This window comes from Neovison vison, chromosome 3 (assembly GCF_020171115.1).
Source record: "Neovison vison isolate M4711 chromosome 3, ASM_NN_V1, whole genome shotgun sequence".
NCBI lineage: Eukaryota > Metazoa > Chordata > Mammalia > Carnivora > Mustelidae > Neogale > Neogale vison.
In genome coordinates, this window is record NC_058093.1 from 226874507 (window position 1) to 226897695 (window position 23189).

At 45.5% G+C, this 23189-nt stretch overlaps 1 protein-coding gene across 1 annotated transcript in view; it reads right to left on the reverse strand.

Annotated features, from left to right (window-relative positions):
- The window catches only part of CCDC60 (coiled-coil domain containing 60), a 158218-nt gene extending 137762 nt beyond the window's left edge, over nucleotides 1-20456 (reverse strand). The window contains exon 1 of the mRNA XM_044241102.1: nucleotides 20313-20456. Coding sequence (XP_044097037.1) covers nucleotides 20313-20402 — 90 coding nt within the window. The 5' untranslated portion in view covers nucleotides 20403-20456. The remainder of the gene's footprint in view (nucleotides 1-20312) is intronic.
- Nucleotides 20457-23189: the final 2733 nt, after the last annotated feature.

The window sequence follows — 23189 nt, forward strand, 5'->3', positions numbered from 1 at the left end:
CTCAGGTCATGATCCCAGGGTCCTGGGATCCAGCCCCGCATCGGGCTCTCTGCTCAGCAGGGAGCCTGCTTCTCCCTCTCTCTGTCTGCCTCTCTGCCTATTTGTGATCTCTGTCTGTCAAATAAGTAAATAAAATCTTTTAAAATAACAATTAAATAATAATTTATTATGATGATTAATTAATTAAATTGTTAATTAAGAAATAATTAAATTAAAAGATTAAAAAAAGGGGCGCCTGGGTGGCTCAGTGGGTTAAGCCGCTGCCTTCGGCTCAGGTCATGATCTCAGGGTCCTGGGATCGAGGCCCACATCGGGCTCTCTGCTCAGCAGGGAGCCTGCTTCCTCCTCTCTCTCTGCCTGCCTCTCTGCCTGCCTCTCTGCCTGCTTGTGATCTCGCTCTGTCAAATAAATAAATAAAATCTTTAAAAAAAAAAAAAAAGATTAAAAAAAGAATGAACTACTGATAAACTGTACAGATGTAATGGTAGCAAAGAAGTCAGATGTGAGAGAGAACATGCTGTATGATTCATTATATGAGGTCCAAGAATGAGCAAAACCTGTCTCTGGTGAAAGAAGTTAGAGGAGCCATGACTTCTGTGTGAGGGCAGCATGGATAAGGAAGAGCCTTAAGAGAATCTTCTGGGAGGATGGGCATGATTCCTATCTTGATGTGGTGGTTACACAGCTTATCTAGATATGTACATTTTAATTGAATTTTGAGGTGCAACTTAAGATTTAAATAGTTTATTGCGTGTAATTTATACCTCAACAAATTAAATAAAATAACAAAATATACCCCTACTTTCCCCTTCTCATGCTTCCTACAATCAACCTCCAAGTCTTTCTTTTTTTTAAAGCAAGCTCTAAACCTAATGTGGGGCTTAAACTCACAACTCCAAGGTCAAGAGTTGTGTGCTCTACCAGCTGAGGCAGCCAGGTACCCAACTTCCCAGTCTTTCTTAAATAAAGACAAACATATATATATACACACAAACATATATATATGTATACTGATGGGTAGATAGATTACCGACATAGCTATATAGAAATTTGAATAAATATGGGATTATAATTCTGGCCACTGTTGATATATGTTTTCCCAGGGCAGTCTTCAATTATGTGTGTTGTCCCAGCGTAATTAATTATACCACTTTCTTTCACCCTGAATAAGTGAAAGGTGACAAGATGTGATTTCTTTGGACAAGTGATTTCTTCTTGTCCAAAGAAATCATATGGTCACACTCATTATAATGTACATATAGCAATCACCTTCCCTCCCCCCACCAAACTCTATCCATAATGGCCGTCTTTTCGTGTCTAGACATATGGATCTACTTATTTATTTCAGTGGCTGCATATAGTATGCATGTCCATGACATTATTTGACTCTCCTATGGATGGAGATTTTAGGTTGTTTCCAGTCTTAAAAATAATATTGATGCTGTTGGAAGAGGCATTTTTCTGTCTTGCCTTTTTAAGCATTTGGGTTGCCATCTTTGGATCAAAGCCTCCGGGTTTTCTTCTCAAGAATTTACCCTTCCACCATCCTCAGTGTGGGTGTGGGTGACCCCAGTTCTGTCAACTCCAGGGGTGGGCAGTATCCAAGTGGAAAAGTCAGGGATGGGACTCTTGATAACTCATTTGGGAAAGAGGTGCTTCTTTCTTCCTAATGTTATTAAACCAGGAGAATTGGAGCCTAGAGCTCCCGATGGCCATTTTGACACACAACGGAGGCTTTTGCATTAGAATAAAATCCGCTGGGATGGAAATGGGGAGAGTGAATACAGGTAGGCAGATTCCTGATGACTTTGTCTAAGCTGGATCCTGCTGTAATGGAAGCCAAATCCCCTAGAGTTTTCTGTAATGTGAGTCTCTAACACCTCCTCACCTTTTTGTCACTGGCGACTGAAAGATTTCTGACAAAATATAACTATCATAAGTATCCTTCTGTGTGTGTGTGTGTGTGTGTGTACACTCAAGAACTCATACATGTGTATATATATTCAATAATACATGCATATTTTGAATATATATATGTATATATTCTTGAGAACAGTACTTACAGGAACACATTTTTTAAAAATTTAAATTCAATTAGCCAACATCTTTTAAAGAAGAGTTTCAGGGGCTCCTGGGTGGTCAGTGGGTTAAGCCTCTGCCTTTGGCTCAGGTCATGATCTCAGGGTCCTGGGATCAAGTCCCGCATCAGGCTCTCTGCTTGGCAGGGAGCCTGTTTCCTCCTCTCTCTCTCTGCCTGCCTCTCTGCCTACTTGTGATCTCTGTCAAATAAATAAATAAAATCTTAAAAATAAAAAGAGAGAGAGTTTCAGATGTAGAGTTCAGTAATTCATCACTTGCATATAACACCCAGTGCTTATCACATCACGTGCCCTCCTTAATGCCCGTACCCCAGTTACTCCATCCCCCCATGCATCTCCCCTCCAGCAGCCCTCAGTTTCTTTCCCACAGTTAAGAGTTTCTCATGGTTTGTCTCCTTCCCTGATTTCTTCCCATTCCGCTTTTCCCTCCCACCCACTATGATCCTCTGCGCTATTCCTTTTGTCCTCAGACGAGTGAAACCATATGTCTTTCTCTGATGGACTTATTTCGCTTAGCATGATACTATAGGAACATTATCGTATGATCAGTACCCAAAGTGAAATGACTGCATAAAAGATCTTAATGTATTTGAAACCATCTCCAAACACGGACAGATTTCCACTCCCACCTGCACTGTTCGAAAGTCCCAGTTTCCCCACACCTGGCGGTGGATCTTAGATGTATGTGACGGTGCGAAAGTGAGCAAGAGACTTGGACAGGCACTTCCCAGAAAGGTGTATTCAAATGGCCAATAAACCTATGAAAAGATGGGAACCTCCTTTGGCACTAGGGAAATGCAAATTAAAACCACAAGGTGTTCCCTACTAAACACCCACTCAAATAACTAAAATAAGAAAAGACTGACTTCCAGTTATAAAATAACTAAGTCACAGGGATGAAAAGTACAACAAAGGGAATACAGTTGACAACACCGTCACGATGTTCTATGGAGACAGATGGTGACCACACTCACTGTGGGGGGCCCTGAGTGATGTACAGTATTGTCGAATCACTGTGTTGTATACCTGAAAATAATATAACTGTACTTCAATTAAAAGGGGAGTACACCTGGGTGGCTCAGTCGGTGACATGTCCAACTCTTAATCTCAGCTCAGGTCTTGATCTGAGGGTCGTGAGTTCAAGCCCCATGTTGGGCTCTGCGCTGGCATGAAGCCACTTGGGAAAAAAAAAAAAAAAAAGATAACACCAAGACTCTTGAGAATGTGGCGTAGCTGGAACTCGAATACGCTGCTGGTGTGAGGGTAAATGGTTGTGGTTACTGTGGATGACGGTACGGTGGTCATCTACTAAGGTTGAATGGATACGCATACCCTGTGGCCAGTGATCCCCACCATGTGCACAGACCTAACAGAAGTCTGCGCATTTTTTCTTTATAAGACATGTACAAAGGTCAGCATTTTCATAATAGTTCCATCTCCTTTTACTTCCCCCCAAAACAACACAACCCATAAGTTGTTCGACAGGTAAATGCATAAGTAAATTGTGGTAATTCAGAGAGTAGATATGATTCAGCAATGAGAACGGACATCTGACAGTTACACATGAAAACACAAGCGAATCTCGTAAACGTAATGTACAAATGAAGCCAGGTCCAAAAGAGTTTGTACTGTGTGATTCCATTTCAACGACGTCAAAAAAAAACAGGCATACCAGGGGCGCACTTGGGTGGCTCAGTCGGTTAAGCGTTGCATTCGGTTCAGGTCATGATCCTGGGGTCCTGGGATCGAGCCCCACTCAGGTTCCCTGTTCAGTGGGGAGTCTGCGTGACCCTCTCCCTTTGCCCTTCCCCTGCTTGTGTTCTCTCTCTCTCTTTAGAATAAATAAAATCTTAAAAAAACAAAACAAAACAAAAAAACAGGCAAATCATACTGATGGTGATCAAAATCAGGGTGGTGATTACCACTGGGGAGAAGGGGCTTGTGTCTGGGGGGGGGTAACTTCAAGGGGTTTCTGGGGCTTTGGTAATACTCTAACCCTTGACCTTGGTGAAGAAGTTGCATAGATTTTTTTTCACTGTGTAAAATTTCATCAAGCTGTACACTTATATTTGCATACTTTTCTCTATGTGTATTATACTTTAATTTTTTAAACTGGGTTTTTTTTTTTTTTTAAAGCACTTGGGTGAGAATAAAATGATTTGGAAAAAAACCCTAACAGTGGGAAAAGACTTCACAACACACAGGTGAATGCTAGAAACGCCAAAACCAGTCCTGACACAAGATACTGCAATGATGAGAGGCCAATTTTTCAGGCCTTTGTTACAAACCCAAAGCGAAACATCTGATATCTCTCTCATTTGCATTGCCAGGAATTTATTCTCTGGATAGACACAGGAATAACGTGAAAAATGGACTTGGAAGCAATGAATGAGAGAAATGCTGGAAAGGCTGACCACAGTGTATGTATCTGGGGCTTGGTATTGTATTGTGAGGGAAGAGAATTCTGACCACATTCTGCACTAGCCTTGAGAGAGAGAGAGATTCTAAAAAAAAATCTCAGGTGCCTGGGTGGCTCAGTGGGTTAAAGCTTCTGCCTTCAGCTCAGGTCATGATCCCAGGGTCCTGGGATCGAGCCCCACATCGGGCCTCTGCTCAGCGGGGAGCCTGCTCCCCCACCCCTCTCTGCGTCTCTACCTACTTGTGATCTCTGTCAAATAAATAAACAAAATCTTTAAAAAAAAATCTCATGAAAAGGTTGATATGAACTCATGGCGAAAGGCTCTAGAAAGAAACATGGGGTTAGATGGGTGGGGATTCTGGAAAATGAAATTTTGAATGAAATGAATCACATGGAGAAGAGCGAATGAATGAATGTGATTGAAATGAAAGGAAGAAGCAAGCAAAGTTCCAATAACAAAGGAAGGGGGCAGCATTTAAGGAAACCTAGTCTTCTATAAAGCACCCGTGAGCTGAAATAGTCAAAGAAATGTCACCAAAGATCGCAGGGAGGGCATGTTCCCAGAAGTGAACAGGCTCCTCGAATATTGCCAGAAAACCTACAGGCAAGAATGAGTGGATGCTTAAAAAAAAAAATGTGTACCAAGAGCAATACATTTCCAATAGGATTTGTATTGTTCAGAGCAAGTAGATGTACAAGGAGATAATAGGTTCTCTCTTTGGGGAAGATCTTGAAATAATACAGTCAACAAATATTTATTGTCTTCCCCGAGACTGGCACATAATAGATGTGCCGCAAATAGCTGTTGGAAGAATCAGGGAATTCAAAAAGCATGAGTGGAGGTCCCTGCTTCAGTGACCCTCTTTGTGGGTAGTGACACAAGACCCATGAGCAGGTGTGTGACAGGAGCTAGGACTATGGAACCCTGCAGAACTGGGTTGGGGAGGAGATAAGGGAAAGAGTCAGGGAAGGCTTCTTGAAGAGAAGATCCTACTTTGTCTTGTTGTAATAAGCCCTAAATATCAGCCTGGTCTCCATCAGCAATTTTATCAGCAAGCAGGAAGAAGATATAGATCAGACCACATCTAAGTACTGTACCCACCTCTGGTCAGCACTCTCTGAGACCAGGATACTCTGGTTACCTGTTATGAGGATCCTAACAGTAGGAACTGCCTTTAGTCCCCATTTTGCCAAAAAGGAAACAGAGACTTGGAGCAAGAGGCGATTTGCCCAGAGTCCTGCAGCCGACAAGTAGCAGAGCAGGGCTCATCCTGTGTCAGGCAGACTCCAGGGCCAGCGATACCATCATCCCATGCTCTGGCTTTGGACAGACAGCTGGATAGATGCCCTTCAAGGTTTCCCTAGGGCTCTATGGTTTGGGGTGGCGTCTCCTCATTTTCAGCACTTCTCAGCTGGAGAAACTGTGGGTCTGGGTTCTTCTGCTTCCTGAACCTACGGAAGGAATTCTTCAGCTTGGGTTCTGTTGGCCTGCAGTCTACCTGTCCATGAAGACAAAGACGTGTCTGAGTGCTGGGTGACCCTGATTGAATCAGCAGCAAAGGCACGCCAGTGAATTCGCGCTTTCCACACGACTGTACTGTTTCAGCCTTGAACCCGTTGGGCCCTTGTGAGGTCTGTTTATTTTAAAAAATTTATCTGGGGCCAGTAATATGTTTTGTTGTGATCCAGGCTTTGTAAAATGCAGGAATTAGCTGCAATGACATTGCGTGGTCTGTATTAATGAGTTGTAACTGGGTATCAAGTTCATTATCAAAACAAACCCCCCATTTGCCTGAAACTCTGGTGCTATGTGTCTAGCTGGAAAGAAAGCGCCTTTTTCTTTGTGAAAGCAGAAAAGCCAGGCTTCAGAAAATGTTGATTTATGCCGGAAGAACTTGCCACACCCTTAAATGACATGGCATGAATTGTGGTCTTGTCATTTACAGCTGGAGACACCCTCGTACTCTTCTGCTTCTGGTGTAAAATGTTACTCGGGCCACCCTGCTATCAATCTTACCCAACGATCTATTTACCTAGAGTACACAATTACAGAAGAGGCTCCATTGCAATCCAAGGGAGATGAAAAGAGCATTAATGAAACCCGGAGTGGGACTGGATGGCTTAGTGATTGGTCTGAAATGCCGCCTTCCCCTGGTGTCCATGAGGCGAGGCTGTCTGGGGCTTTCTCTCTCTCTCTCTCTCTCTTTTTTTCCCAAAGATTTTATTTATTTATTTATGAGAGAGAGAGAGAGTGCGCACAAGCAGGCCGAGGCAGAGAGAGAAGCAGGCTCCCCGCTGAGCAGAGAGACCGATGCGGGGCTCCATCCCAGGACCCTGGGATCATGACCTGAGCGGAAGGTATCGGCTTAATCGACTGAGCCACCCAGGCGCCCCTTTTCTCTTTTTTTAAACACGTGAAATTGTTACAAGAATTAACGAAGCTCAAAGGAAGCATAGGAAGAGCTAACAGATATTGCTGAAGTTAGGATACAAAGGCCAGAGAGGGAGGGAGGGAGGGAAGGAGAGGAAGAGAGAAAGAAACAGCTTCCAGAACTTCAGTGAAATAAAAACTGCTTTCTGGGGAGTGACTGTTTTTGATTCTCCCCGAATTGGGGCTGGCTGCTTCCGGGGGGAGGAGGGGTGTCTGACCTCTGACCAGCCTTCCCGCCCCTTCATTAAGGGCCCTACCCCTGTATTACATTCAGGTCCTTTAGGTGCCAGGAGTAGCGATCATCCTTCACAGGCAGACAAGGAACGATAGAGTCCGGCTTCCTTTCAAGTCAGTTTGCAGTAGGACCGTGTTCTAATATCAAAAAGGAAGAAAAAGGACACTTTGTTTTGTGAGTAACCATGAGACGGCTGCATTTAGGTGACTTCTGTGGACAGTGTGACGTTCTCCCCCAGGATGCTCCTGTGACTTCTGACGAGCTCAGAAAGGCTTCGGCGACAAGAAGATCGTGGCTGTGGAAGCCTGGCCTGGAACTGAATGTGGAGACTTGAGGGTGAAGCCCGGTCCCCGTCCCAGCGAATATTAGCAGCCTTGGGCACGGAGCAGAGAGGATGAGATGGGACTTTGGAGCTAGGCTGGCCTGGGTTTGAGTCTCGGCTTCTCGGTCACCCGAGTCACCTTTTGGGACTGAGTGTTGTCTGGACTTGTAAAATGCGGGAGGTAGCACCTCCCTCACGGGGCTGTCAGAAGGCCTCAAGATAGTGTTTGTAAATCAGCTGGCGTATCGTGAACCTTCAGTGGGTGGCAGGATAGCCGGATGGGCCAACAGGTAGGACGGTGTAGACTGAGGAGATAAGATGCCACAGGCGCCACACTCCAAATGAAGGGAGAGAGAGAGACCACCTTGACGGCATCTCCGAGGTGGCTGTAGGAGAACGGATCCCTCGATCCTTATCCACTTGGAGAATGTAAAAAACAGAGAATGGAAAGGGAGAAAGGGATTTCTGGAGGGATTTCTTCAACCACACCTGCCGGGATGCTTTGAATCCTGACCCCAAAGGGAGGAGGAAGCTTTGTCCTTCACTTCAGACGGATTAACACAGAGGCTTTGGTGGGCCTGCTCACGAGTTTGAAGTGTGATCCCAGCAGCTGGGGGACGGCTGAGCTGGTCCTCGACCCTCTCCCGGCAAATCCAGAGGACAGAGGCAGGCTCGGGGGGTGCTCCTGGGGCTGGTGTTGGGTTAGGAAGTGGTGTTTGTCTTCGATGGTGTGTCAAGCGGGTGTAAATCCTGGGCACCAGAAGGGACACCCCAGGCAGGAATATTAACCTAGTGTTTTGCCCACTGTGACTCCTATCAGAAGCCCGGAGACACCAAGGTTGGGAGTCTGGTTGGAGCAGACTACTGGTAAACCAGAATCTGCGGGATGTGCATCTGATAGACAATGTGTAGAGAGCTGGAATTATTTGGGAGGCCGCAGTAGAGAACTTCCAAAGGACCAACAGAGGTGCCTATAGGAGAAAAGAGCCAGCTTCAGACCTTTGCTAGGCCCTACAAGAATACAGATCTTTTATGGCGGTACCACTGAGAACTTTCCTGTGCTCCCTATATTCCCTTCCAGCTGACACAGAAAGCTAAGGGGAGCAGGAGCTCCTCTGTGGGTAAAGGAAAGAGCATTGCCCCACACTGCCCTCCCTTGTGGCAAGTGGCCTGCGGGAAGCCGTCCTAAGCTGTCCTTAACAGGTAGGTGTTCTTTTTTTTTTTTTTTAATAGGTTTTATTTATTTATTTGACAGAGAGAGACACAGTGAGAGAGGGAACGCAGGTCGGGGAGTGGGAGAGGGAGAAGCAGGCTTCCCGTTGAGCAGGGAGCCTGATGTGGGGCTCTATCCCAGGACCTGGGGATCATGACCTGAGCTCAAGGCAGACGCTTAACAACTGAGCCACACAGGCACCCCGCAGGTAGGTGTCCTTAACAGCACATTCTTCTCCTTGAAGGAAGGTGGAAGTGTTGCTTAATATATTAGTACCGAGAATCAATGCTTGTAATTTGTGAATCGTGACTGTGTCTTGTGACTTGGAGAGACCGTGAGGCTGGTACCACCCAAGGGCAAGCAGGAAGGGCACCGGATACATCATGTTTATGCTGGGGCTGGAGAAAAGCTTCCCCTGCTAAAAATCACTGAAGGTAGTTGGGGAGGCACCGAAAAAAAAAAAAAAATTCTTGTTTTGATTGGATCCCAGGCTTCGTTCAATGGACAGGGCTTTCGTAATGCTGGTATTACAGAAGGTGGGACAGAGACTTGGTGAGATTTTGGGCAGTGGGCTAGAAAGAAATGAGAGTCCTGTGCAATGTTTGTCAGCTGCTGAGTTCAGGGACTTCTGGGGTGCCTAGAGTATCTTTGAAATCTCCCTGAACTTTGACCTTGGCCGGTAAGGACAAGCTAGAAGAGAATAGCCTATGAGATGCCATTAGTATTCCTTCTCCTTCCCCATAGCCCCTCCAAGGAGGTGATTTTCCTTCTTCATGTTCCTCTTTTGAGAGTAGGGACATAATTGCCCTCAACCCATAGCCCCTGTGGATGGCCAGGCTTGACTCTGCAAAGTAATACATCATGGTTAGGGATGGGGACTTTGTAGTCTGACCCAAGTTGGGTCCGAAAGGCAGAGGGGCCACTAACTAGCTTGGGATTCTGGTCAAGTTATGTATCAGTTTGCTCACCTGCAAAATGGGGTAAGTAGTGCCCAGCTTTTGGCACTGTTGAGTGGTTGGAATTGGATAATTCACTGAAGAACTTGGCAGGGCACGTGGGACATAGGAAGTGGTTAACCAATCATAACAGTTACTTCTAGTATCATCATCACGACTATACCATGTGCCACTTACTTAATTTTAAAACATCATGCCGTTTTTAACCCCATGGAGGATACAAAAGTATACTTCATTTGGTTATCCCCAGCACAACCTTGAAAGAATGACAATTCATGAGGAGATAGAATTCTTTCTCAATGTGATACCATTTTTCCTTGACCAAAAAAATCCCCCCCCCAAAAACAAAAACACCAAAACAAAACTGTCATTACACACAAAAAATTTTATACACAAAAAATTGGCATTACACACAACAGCACTTGGGGGTGGTTGGATGTACTTAAAGCACCAAAATGTGGAATGGTATTCATCATAAATCAATCTCAGTTATCATTCTGGACCAAGTCTTTTTAAATTATTATTATTATTATGTTCAGTTAGCGACTGTCTAGTACATCATTAGTTTTTGATGCAGTGCTCAGTGATTCACTAGTTGCATATAACACCCAGTGTTCATCACAACACGTGCCCTCCTCCACACCCATCACCCTGTTACCCCTTCCTCCCACTCCCCTCCCCTCTGAAACCCTCAGATTGTTTCCTCCGTGCTATTGCTGTGTTCTACATATGAGTGAAACCATCTGATAATTGTCTTTCTCTGCTTGACTTACTTTACTTAGCATAATCCCCTCCAGTTCCATCCCTGTCAATGCAAATGGTGGGCAATCATCCTTTCCGACTGGACCCAGTCTTTAGGGACATTATCTTGAATCTTCACAAGATTGAATCACATTTGAGAAAATGCAGCATCAGAGAGGTGAAGCAGATAGCCCAAGGTCACAGAGCAGGCCAATGGTAGCAGAACCAAGACTTAGAAGCCTGGGTAATTCATGGCCCCGGTTCCAAGGCAATCATGCTAAGACATGAGTTTGTGTGCTAGGCCAAGGAAATTCAAGAATTGCCCTTTACTGAGATCATTTAAATTGTAGACCTTGGAGCTACAGAAAAGGGGGACAAGGGGGATGATTTGTTGGTTTGAGGCAGGGAGGGAAAAGGTGAGGAGAGCTAGTTAAGGCTACAGAAGCCTTCAGGCTGCCTACGGCAGTTCCCATGGCTCCTGCAGAGAATGCTCCCCATGTCTGCCATTTTTCTATTCCATTTCCATCCCTATGAAGATGCCAGATTCATAGCTCACATTCCTTGGTACCTATCAACAAGCTTGGCTTCCTGAGTTTTGAAAGGCCTCTTTTTTTTTTTTTTTAAAGATTTTTATTTATTTATTTATTTGAGAGAGAGAGACAGTGAGAGAGAGCATGAGCGAGGAGAAGGTCAGAGAGCGAAGCAGACTCCCCATGGAGCTGGGAGCCTGATGTGGGACTCGATCCCGGGACTCCAGGATCACGCCCTGAGCCGAAGGCAGTCGTCCAACCAACTGAGCCACCCAGGCGTCCCTGAAAGGCCTCTTTTAAAAGGTCTAAAAATATCAAAGAAGCAATATGATTCGCAGAGGATGGGATCAGCTAATAAGCCATAACAACACAGGCGAGTCATGCATTAATTGCCTTTTGGGTATTTTCTTCAAGGGTTCTCGGAAATGCAACATTTTGTCCTGTTACTCTTTGGGATGCCTTTTTCTGAATGCATAAAAATGAGCAGCATGAGAGTTATCGTCTTTGGAAATGTCAGTATTTAAATGTTTTAATGCTTGATATTTGGGAGCCCATGGCTTTGATCCTCAAGCGGGAATATGAAAAGACAGCATTTAAGGAGCACTTACTACAGTGCTATATAATAAGGAGCATTAAATAAGGAGCACTTACTATAGGGGAAAGGGGCTTACTCATAGCCAGGGGCTTTTCTGAGCATCATCCGTTGATGTTCCCAACAACCCTGCAAAACAGGGACTGTTACAACTTCCCTATGCAAGGCAAAGAAACTGAGGCACCAGAGCGTAACTTGTCCAAAGTCACACACCTAGCAAGTACCAGAATGGTATCTGTATTTATGGCGCACCCAGCACATGCTGCGGATGACTTGTGAGTAAAACATTTGTGGCCCTGGTCCGGATGGATTTATAGTTCCCTGAGGGATGTACCTGGTACCTGGGATTATTCTTGATCCTGAGAACAGACGCTAAAGAAAAGTGAACTTCTACCCATTGCCAGGCATCGCACTAGTCTCTGGGAATAGAATTGTGAGCAAGGCACGGTCCTTTCCCTCAAAAAGCTCCAAGTTTAGGGGTAGGGTTGAACAAATCAACAGGCAATTACGATGCAGAGTTTTTTGGTTGTGGTTTTTTTTTTTTTTTTTTTTGTAGAAAATAAAAAATTCAGTGGGTCAGAGCTTGGATTCAAAATGAATCCATTTAACTAGATATTTTCCCAAATTATTCAACCCAATTAAGCTGCTTACGCTTATTAACATCTTAGCCACATACAAACTAGAACCTCGTTGCTCATTAGCTGGGCCTGTCTTCCATTCTGTTTTATCTAGCAGGTCTTGGCAGCATACTGACCCGGGATCAAAATATGTCTTTCTTAGAAATGCGGCTTTAATTAGAAGTGACTTATAAATCTTCATTGAAATGAGCATTATTTAGAAAGATGAGTCTAAGCCACATCCAGGGTTTCCCCCCACTCCATCCTTAGCTGTATTTCTCTTCCAGAAAAGCTCACTGGCATATTTTAGCAAGAGCTCAAGAAAATGCAAATGTCCTTGTCTGTGGTCACAGGCACCGTCACATTCTTGTTTGCATTGCCTCCAGCTAAAACTGGCACTTTCCTTTTTCGTGCCAGATACTCGAGAATATACGCTTTAAAAATCAAGCCGACAGGTGCCCCTTTCTGAGAGCTGTTTGTCTACTTACTGCCCATTGTTACTGCAGTCGACAGGCTTATCTTAGGGCACCGGGTCTGTCTAGTGAATCGGTCCTGGGTTCAAATCCTGACTCCACCGTCTACTTTCTGGGTGTCTCAGAGGAAGTCACCTTTTTACACCTCAGTTTCTTTATCTCTGCAAATAGGGGTAATAAATGCACCTGCCCGTGGCATGGGTGTATTTTAACAGTGTATGCAAGGCGCCTGATGCACCACAGATACTCAGCAAGTGATGGCCATCATTTGCTCTCCAGAGTCTCATGGCAGGATGGGAACCCCAAAACTGTGAGGTTCAATTTCCTGCTCCTGCAGATAAACATGAAGAAGGCAAAAGAGGTTAAATGATCTGACCAGATAGTGGGAGAGCTGGGATTGGAAGCTGGCCATACCTCTCCCACCACTGTCCAGAGCTCTGGAAACATCTCGCCATGGAAACCCAGAAGAACAAGGGCAGGGGATGTTTCGGAAGGAGGAAGAAGACAAAGAGCATGACATATTCAAAAACCACCTTGGCTTCCTAGTCTGAGGCAAGTAATGAGAGACGAGGCAGGCAGAGTTGGCAGGGACCCGGTCCTGCAGAGCCTTTTAAACCTCGTTAAAGACATTAATCTTCATTTTCAGGGCAATGGAGGGCCATTTGATTGTTCTATTCAGAGGAATGACCATATCCTACTTGCACTGAAAGAGAATGGGTTGGAAGAAGGTCAAATTGAAGGTAATGAGGGCAGTCAGGGGCCGGTGGAATAGGCCGGGCTACAGACAGTGGTAGGCTGGACCAGACAGTGACCTTGAGGAAGGAGCCAGAGTCCTGCAGAACACCTGCCCTGAGGCAGCTGGCTGGACCTAAGGGTTGATGAGGAAGGAGGGGGTCAAAGAGGAAGTTCGGGTTTCTGCCTGAACAGTTGGGTACACAATGGCATCATTTATTGCAATGGGAAATATCTCCCCATCAGAGAATCATTCAACTTGGGGCAAGGTGTTGAGGACACCAGTAGTCCCTCACTGTCATGGTTCTCTACTAGAGATGATCTTGCCCTCAAGGGGACATCCGGCAAGATCCGAACACAGGTTTCTGGGGCATTAGTCCCCGTCTTTTCTACCACTGAGCTACAGCCCACCATGGACTCTTTGAAGCCCTGTCGACACTGAACCCATCCCAGCAGTACAATCTTCTCCCTTTGTGAAACCCAGAAACCCCGAGGCATTTCCAGGCTTGCAAGCTGGTCGCCAGACATGGCTAATTTTCGAGTTATTAAATGAAACTACCGATTGCATAAATTCCAATTTAGGCAGAAAGGCATTCGATCAAAATTGAGCCCTGCAAGACATTTTCTCAGGAGAGTTTGAACACAGGAATTTAGAAAGGAAAAACGCCACCATCTCGTGATAGAAGGTATCCCATTACCGACCATCATGATTTTGAATTTAGCTGTCAAAAAGATCTCCGAGAAAAGTATGTTGGTTTATTCAGTCCAATAAAGGTTTAATTGGCTTCTGTCAGATTTTCTGTAAGTGCTTACTGGCCACCGAACCCCGCATGGATACTGCAGCTTCTGAATTTCACAGCTCACGGCTGAGTATTTGGAGGCTGTGAGATTGCTGAAGGGGTGTCGAGGGCAGGGCTCATTCCATAGTTGTGCAAAGCCTTGCATATAACCCGAGTTTCTTTAAGCTCCCCTCCCCCACAAATGTGTGCCACCTTGGCACACATTGCACATTGCACTGTCTCCGCTCTCTCTCTTCCTGTTATCCCTCTACATATTTTTTCAGAGTTTCCAGAAGGGTGTCCCATGTGATTGTCTTTTTTCACTTCTCTATCCCCAACACCTAGCACCATGGTTGTCATATACAAATATTCCCTGAAGGACTGAATGATTCCATTGAGGGCTTCTACCTTCCCCTGGCCCCAGAACCCCACAGTCACTGGGTTGCTTGGGACACCCAATATCTGAGCTTTAGGAAAATCATTTGGGATTCACAGTCACTGCTGATTACTCCATCCAATACCTATTTCTCATACTTTCGTTTCTCCTTTGCCCTTGCTTTCCACACTCACGCTAGACACACTGCATTCTTGCAGTAGGAAAAGGCAGGCAAAGCTATTCTGGCAAATGAAACATAAGAGGAAATAGGAAAGTTCCTGGAAGGTCTTTGTTTGCCTCATAAAAGGGACAAACATAGCTCACACTATCCTTCTCCTCTTTGTGCTGGGATAGGAATGTGATGCCTGGAGCTGGGGCAGCGATTCTATGACCATGAGGGGGAAAAGACCTGCCTGTTCCTAAATTAGCAAGCTTCTGAACCAATACTAGCAGGCATTTACCTCCAGATTTCTTATATGAGGAAAATAAATTCATATTTGTTTATGTCACTGCTTTTCAAAATGATCCCAATTGAGACACAGAGTTTTCCCCCTTTTTTTTTTCATTTCCTTCTGGGTCTTCATGGGATTCAAGCATGGGCCGAGAATTAAATCCAAGAAACTCAAATTATGATAGGGGCACCCTCCCCTTTCTACAACTCGGGTTTTTAACCGAGTCAAACATTTCTGCTACCAGAATGACCCTTCTCCTCCAGTTAACAGCACCCCACCCTTCCTGCACATCTACTCTCAGGCCAGTTCTAAAAAATAACCCTCGACCCCCTTCTTCCCTTCCCCCCTTAAGCTGGGACTTAGCCTCACTAAGGATGGGCCGCACTGTGGGACTTTGCAGTTAACACACAGCCTCCTCCAGACTTCATGTCTGGGCTGACACGTCTCCCAAGTGGTGACAGAGACACTCCTGTCTGGTCCGAGAACTGGTAATAACTACTGCCATCAGTTACTGGCCAGTGGGCTGCGGGTGTGTGTGTGTGTGAGGGAGGGTTAACTGTGTCCCGATATTATGCTCAGTATCTCACATGTGTCGTTTTATTGAATCTTTCCAAACATCGATGCAGTAGACCCGATTATAATTGGACCCACTTCACAGAGCGACCTAGTAGAGACTGTCAAAGAGGGGATTTTAACCCCCCTTTCCAGGACCTCAAAGGCAGGGCTCCTCCCTAGTCACTAACTTTTTTTTTATCACATCCATTAGGTTCTTTGATGTGTTTCTTCTACCTCCCCAACCCTGCCATGCAGAGCAGATGCCTCTTTGGAGCCAAGACAAAGAGCTTGCTTCATTTTGTCCAGAATAAAGAAAGTGCCTATCGCTCTTCCCGTGTCAGGAGGTAATGAACATGCACCTTCCCAGCAATTTATCATGGAGGGGAGCTCACTGTCACACGGACCTGCAATTAGACACAGCAAGATTCACCAAAGCAGGCATTACCAGTCCGAAGCATCAGGGCATAAAGAAAACAACAGAACAAAGCATCTTGAATTCTGCAATTGTCTCGGGCAGTTAACAGCGGCGCCAGAAGAATCCCTTGGAGAAGGAAAAAGACTGGTTGCTCTTTCCCTCGCCTAAGTCATGAGTCGTATAAAAAATGAAGGTGCAGCTGGCCACATTTTTCAGAATTGAATCTTGAGTGGTCCGGGGAGCTTTTATTCCTCCCACCCCTGGCATAATCAGTGATTCAGGGCAGGGGGCGTGGCCTCTGTGATTAGAGGCCAGAGAAATCCCCCAGAGCTGAGACCAGTTCCAACAAAGATGGGTGGTGACTTGCCACTTAACCTCTGCAGGCCACAATTTCTCCTGTCTGGACAAGGAGGAAAATCATATCATGTTTGTGCGGCTAGGAGCGTCTTATGCTGAGAGTCCAGGTTTCTCTTGTTGGAGGATCTCTTTCTGAAATATCTTCATTCTCCTTTTCTGATTCCAGGCAGCCCAACTGGCAGTACACTGGGCTGGACCCCTGAGATCTTATCTGGGCAGTTCTGTTCTCATCAAGGGGTGGGGTGGGGGGGAATGAACAGGACAGGGGTGGAGCTGGAGAGTGGGGGAGGGGGCAGAGATGCTCAGGCCAATCTCCTCTGTTCCTGGGATTCTGCTTAATTTGCCCCCTTCTCCCCTCTTGGCAGAGAACTAGAGCCTGGACCTCTTTCAGCCTCAGTCTACCCAGGTGCTAAAGGGGGTTAATAAGAACACCTCTGTCACAGAGCCGCCAGAGGATTCAACAAAGCCATAATGGCTCATAGTTCATAGTATTTACTCTGTGCCAGGCTCTGTTCTGAGAGCTTTACCCATATCAGCTCATCTAATCCCCAAACACCCTGCGACAGGGGAGCACTTTTAGCTGTTTCATCTATTCTAAGATACACATTTTCTTTCCACATTTAGCATCTCTCAAACTGGGGCACATCTCATAATTGAAAGTAGGTTATAGTTTAATCAGTAGAGTTTTCCTTCTTAGTGGCACGAAAAGATGATGACGCATCTTGAAATGGAAGGTGTCTTAAGTTGGATAAGAATGCGATGCGCCCATTTCACAGATGTTCAAACTGAGGCTCAGGGACCTCATTTATTTGCTCAAGGCCACAAGTGGCAAAGCTGGGCTTGGAACTCACATTGTTTGCTGAAGGATCTTCTCTTTCGATCGCTAAGCTAGGATATGAACAGAGCGCCGAGTAGGAATCCTGGCAGAGTCAGGATCTGCCCAAATTAGGGATCCTACTTTTCTCTCAGGGTGTTGAATGACAGTGTGGTAGAAATTTAAGGCACCAAGAGACAGAGCTGTCTAAAGGATTCCACAGCTTTAGAATTTTTGCCAAATGCCATTTCTGCGTTTCCATTCTAGAACATGGTGGGGGGGGTGCCAAGTGCCTCTCTTTTTTTAGCCCCTTTAAAGGAAGAGAATGTATCCCTGGTAATCTGCACACATGCTACCTCCCTTCCCCATGGCTAATCCCATTAGTCTTCTCTTTGCTTCCTTGGGAAATAAAGGGAAAAGGAACTCCCTCAAAGATTAGGGAGCCCAAGGTTGGGGTGAGGGGAACTATAAGGTTTGCTGGACAAAAGATATTCCAGCAGAGGATTTGCATATCATATTTGTGGTTTTCAAAACTACAGGAAGACTGTGCAAGGCACGGTGCCATTATAACATTAGGACGCAGCACCTTCCTTCCTGGAAGAAGGAAAATGCCTAGATTCAGAGGGCTTCAGGACCCTTTGGGGAGGGATTTCCCCCCACATGTCATTGCACTAGAGCATGGTAGACCCATAGTTGGTGGGATTCCCATGCAGTCCAATGTGGCCTCACCCTTCTCCTCTGAGAAACCAGCTCCTTCCTCAATCACTGCTCAGCGGACACTCACTTGGCTGCCTGGCCAAGTGAGGGGGGCCTCTATGTGCCCCCTCCCTGTGCCTCCCTTCCCCAATAAACCTGAAGGCGATCTGAAGCCAGTGACTGGCCGGTGACCTTCTTTTTCTATACCCCTGTGGTGCAGGTTAACCTCTCTCACTGCTTGATTAGCATGCGGACGCAGGGAGCACTGGAACCCTGGAGACAGTCAGATCCAAGTTCAAGTCCGTTCCCTGCTGGTCAGTGTCCTTGGGTAAGGGATCTGTTCTCTCTGGGCCTTCATGTTGCCGTCTATCTTGTGAGGAGGTTAACAGCTCACCTTGAAGTGTTGCAGATGGTTCTGGAAGATCTAGCTCAGAATCCAGCAGGTGCTAAATACTCAGGCTATGCCAGCTGTTACCATCGGCGTTAACATCTCTGTAGTTATTACTGGTTTGACTTGGTTTGACACCAGAAGTGGATCCTAATTTGTACACATTTCCTTGTGGCTCGTCTCTTGCTAGTCAGCCTCATTTAGGTGAACCAGTGCTTTACAGTAGCTCTAAAAAGTTGCAATTTCTAAAAGCATGATAATTCAGATGGGAGCCAGTGACTCCCTAGGGTCTTTATGATTTCCTAGAAAGTGGGGCAAGGGCAGCGGGATTTCAATGAACCTTTTTTGTCTGAAGTCTTAGTTCATTCAACAGTTCCCTGGAAACCTCCTTCCCTTTTCTTGACCTTCCTGAATTCCACCAACTCTTTTCCCAAGAAATACATGGCCATTCCAACCTCTGTACCTTCCTCTACTTTTCTACATCTCTCTATCCCAGGATGGAAAACTCTATTGCATTTACTTGGGTGCATTAGTTCTTCAAATCTCTCTCTCTCTCTCTTTCTCTCTCTCACACACACACACACACATGCACATACACACACACGAGTTAGCGTTCTTTGAGTTCTCACAATACCCAACGATGCTTTTCACTCTGCATTATCATTATCTATTTCTTATCCTTCACTCCCAAACATACACACTATAGATCATGAAATTTTTAAAATCAAGCCCCATTTGTTACAAGAGCAAGCGTTTAGCACATAATAGGGGTTCCATAAATGTTTGCTGAATGAATGAAACAACAATGTAACTGAATTCTAGGGAGTGTTTGCTATGTATCAGGCGAAGGCACAATGAGATTTCCCCGTTTGTCAGGTGGTAACACAGAAGCAGAGACATTCTGGAGATGGCCCAAGGTCACAGGGCTGCTAAGGGGCAGATCCAGGGTTCAGATCCAGGCTGTTTGGGTCCACAGCCCATGCTCTCACACTCCACCTGCTTCCAAAAAGCCCACCTCACTCCTCATTCTCTTCCCCCGCTGCTAAGGAAGTTCAGTCCCAGAGGCGACGGCTCCAGATGGAGCTCACTTCTGTGTATCGTTTTGAGATGAAAGGAGATAACAGGAAGACTGCATCTTGCAGAGTGAGCTCACTAAGAGAGCTGAAAAATGAGGGGTGGGTACAGATGCATTAATTCTTAGAAGGGAGAAGCTCAGAAACACCTTGGACTACTGGGGAACCAAGGGTGATTTTTAAGCTCTCCTTTGTGCTCCGACTTCTCCCCAGGCCCTCCTTTATGGGGCAGGACTCTGAGCCATAAGATACACCACAGTGGACTGGGGTGGCCTGTGACCCTTCTTCCCACTGTTCCCCTACCTTGGCCAGTCAGCGGGAACATACCGTGTGTGGATACAATAACAAAGACACACTTAACCAAGACAGAACTGTCCAGGAATGATCATTTGAAAACAGAAACACTTGACTGTGGTCTTTGAGTACCTATTAATGATTTTTCTGTTGTGTGTGTGTGTTTGATCAACAAAAGTATTTATGTCACATATATACACTATCAAGTGTTAGAATCCTGCTAACCAAATTCCATAGCTTCCTTAGTCCTAACACTGTTTCTGCCTAGTTGATGTTCCTGGTCTCACTTTGTAGACACAAGGAAATAAAGGCTCAGGGACGCTAAGCAACCGGTCTTATCTCAGTAGTTGGTGAGTAGAAAATTCAGGCTTCACAACTGAAAGTTTGACTCTGCAGTCTTTCCGTAAGAGAGAGGGTGTGCCCCTACCTCGAGCCCAGTGGATCTCTGAAAATAATTTCTGCAATGGCAAACCTACAATTCATCTTGATTTTTTTCTGATGTTCTACCGTGTCACTGCTGATTTATTCTATCATTTTGGAATTACTGGCTAATAGGATGGCCCGGCTCAGTGTTCTGCCTGGCATTTTCATTCTTTACAAGAAACCAACCATTGATAGCAACAGGGATGTGTCTCGACAATTTAATTACACCATGACTCCTCTCTTCCTCTGTCCCTTGTTGGCCTGAAGGCTAATTCCTATTTCACTTGGTCTTGAAAACATGATTGGTTTTGGCAGAGCGGGAAGACCTACCTGTGTTAGATGTTCTGAGGCATAAAAGGGCCAGAGGGCCCCTGTGTTGGGGGCACTCTGCATCTTCTTGGTGGCTGGTATCTTGGTCATCTTGGAAATCCCTCAGGCATAGCCTGGGCCCCTCAAAAGTTTTGTTTTTTCTTTTTCCAGAATCTTCTACCTCAGCAGCCACTGGTATGAGAGGCTCCAGCAATTTCTTCCTGATTCGTAAAGCCAATTACACAGATTCCAAATAGGCTTCTGACCCAGGAGTAAGGAAAGCAAGTCATCTGGGTTTCCCACAAACAGGATAAGGAAGTCCAGAGGGGATGAAATCAGGCAAGTCCGGAATTACTTAAGTTTTTAGAAAATTACAGACTTTTAGGAGCTTTCCTTTCTTTGTAAGGAGATATCTTTCCTACAGACAAAAATAAAATACGAACGAATAAAACCACAAAAAAACCAAAAAACACTCCACTGACAAAATCTGAAGGGGGCCCACAGAGGGGCCACCAGACCCCTACCCTAAGGTGGCCCAGGCGTAAGGCTCAGGTTTCCACTGCTAGTTAGAGAAAGCCGGCTAACTGCCAGGAAGGGGCCAACTCAGTTGCCTGGCAACGAGACGCGGCTCAGGGCTTGCTCATTGGCTGTGATTGGTGGGGGCGGAGTCGCGAACTCTTCTGAGCTCCTGGGTTGGTGGCTGGGAGCTGGCCACTAACCAGGGAGCCACATTCTCCAAACTCAGGTTTCTCCTCTTAGACCTGAGGACCTTGATCTCTTCTGTCTGCCAAACTACAAGCAACTCCTTCCTTCTAAACTGTACTCTGTCCTGCCACCAACCCACTAGTGATTTCTTGTGCCTTAGCTTGGGTAGCTAAATGTTTGCCTTCAGCCCCACAATTACTTTAACTTGAAATGCGCAGTTCTCTCCTCTTTCCGCCTGACAAACTCCTATGCATACTTCAAAGCCCCCCCCCAATACATGTATATTTCTAGTGAGTATTTAGAATGTGTTAGACATTGCTCTGAGTATTTTACATATATTGATTCACTCTCCACAGCACATCTTTAAGGAAAGTATTTTATTAACCTGTTAAACAGACTAGGAAACTGAGGCACGGAGAAATCGAATGACGTGCTTCCAGTCTCTCAGAAAGCTCCTGGGTTGGGATTCAAAACCAGAACCATTTGGGATACTCAGGTAGCTCATTCAATTGAGCATTAGACTCTTGATTTTGGCTCAGGTCGTGATCTTGGGGTGGTGGGATCAAGCCCCATGTGGAGCCCTACACATTCTGTGCTCACCTTTCAGTGGGGAGACTGGTTAAGATTCTCTCCCTCTGCCTCTGCCCTTCCCCCTGTGCTCACTCTCTCTTTGCAAAATAAATAAATCTTAAAAAAAAAAAAAAAGCCAGACCTGTTTGAGGCTAAAACCCAAGTTTTTTTCTTTTTAAGATTTTATTGATTTATTTGAGAGAGAGACACAGTGAGAGAGGGAACACAAGCAGGGGGAGTGGGAGAGGGAGAAGCAGCCTTCCCAGGAAGCAGGGATCCTGATGCAGGGCTTGATCCCAAGACCATGATATCATGACCTGAGCTGAAGGCAGACGCTTAACCACTGAGCCACCCAGGCACCCCTAAAACCCAAGTTCTTAACCGTTTAGCTGCATGACCCAGGATAAGATACCTAACTCTTCTGAGCCCTGGCTTCCATATCTTTAAAATGGGGAAATAACTTTTCCACAGGTTGTCAAGGATTAAAACAGATAATTTATGTAAAAGGCTGAGCACACAAGGAATCCTTTTGGCAACTATTAGTTGCCTATTGGCAACTATTATTTCCTCACATCCCATCTCCAGAAAGAATTACTCATTTTTACAGGCAGTGTTCTTTTCACAGCTGATATTAATACTAATATTTATTGATCACTCGTTCTGTAACAGGTGCTCTACTAAGCACTTTCCATACATTAATTTATTTAAGTCTTCCAATAACCCTATGGGGTGGGTTCTCAGCCTGCAGAAGATTTATGGCACATGTTCTGATTTGCATCCTTTTATCCTTGGCATTATTTCACACGAAATCAATCTGATTCATGTTTTATCTACAAACCTTGAGCTGCCGATGGTTATGATATCATCATGGCCGCGCAATGACCTCAGTTTCTCCTTAGAAGGCATCCGCTGGAAGGTGACCCTCCATCGAGTACAAAATGCCCTGCCACACAGCTCCAGACGCTGACGCTTGGAAGTCATCATTTTTTCACCATCGTCTGAAGACTGAGTCTGACCTTCCCTTCCACAGGAAGTCCACTCGCTTTCTTTGTGGGCAGCATTAAGCGATCAGAAAGCACTTTCAGAAAGATGCAGATAAACCAAGCGGTGTTCTGTAGATGGGGCTGGGGGTGAGTTGGGATGAGAAGTGAGATGGGATGGAAAAATGTTTAGCTCTGGGGACACCGGGGTGGCTCAGTGGGTTAAAGCCTCTGCCTTCGGCTCGGGTCATGATCCCAGGACCCTGGGATCGAGCCCCACGTCAGGCTCTCTGCTCAGCAGGGAGCCTGCTTCCTCCTCTCTCTCTGCCTGTCTCTCTGCCTACTTGTGATCTCTCTCTGTTAAATAAATAAAATCTTAAAAAAAAAAATGTTTAGCTCTGAACAGAAAGACAAAGGGCTGTCTTCATACAGCTTTGAGAGGTAGGCTTGGTGGAGAAGGACTCATCTAGCTCCGTATGCATCCAGAGAACAGGAAGAGGGTTTAGGCTCAATATAAGGAAATGCATAGCAGATTACCCTTTAAAAGGCATAAACTCCAGTCACCTCGACGGCTCAGTCAGCTGAGTCATGAGACCCACAATCTCTGGGTCATAGGATTGAGCCTCTCATCGGGTTCTGTGCT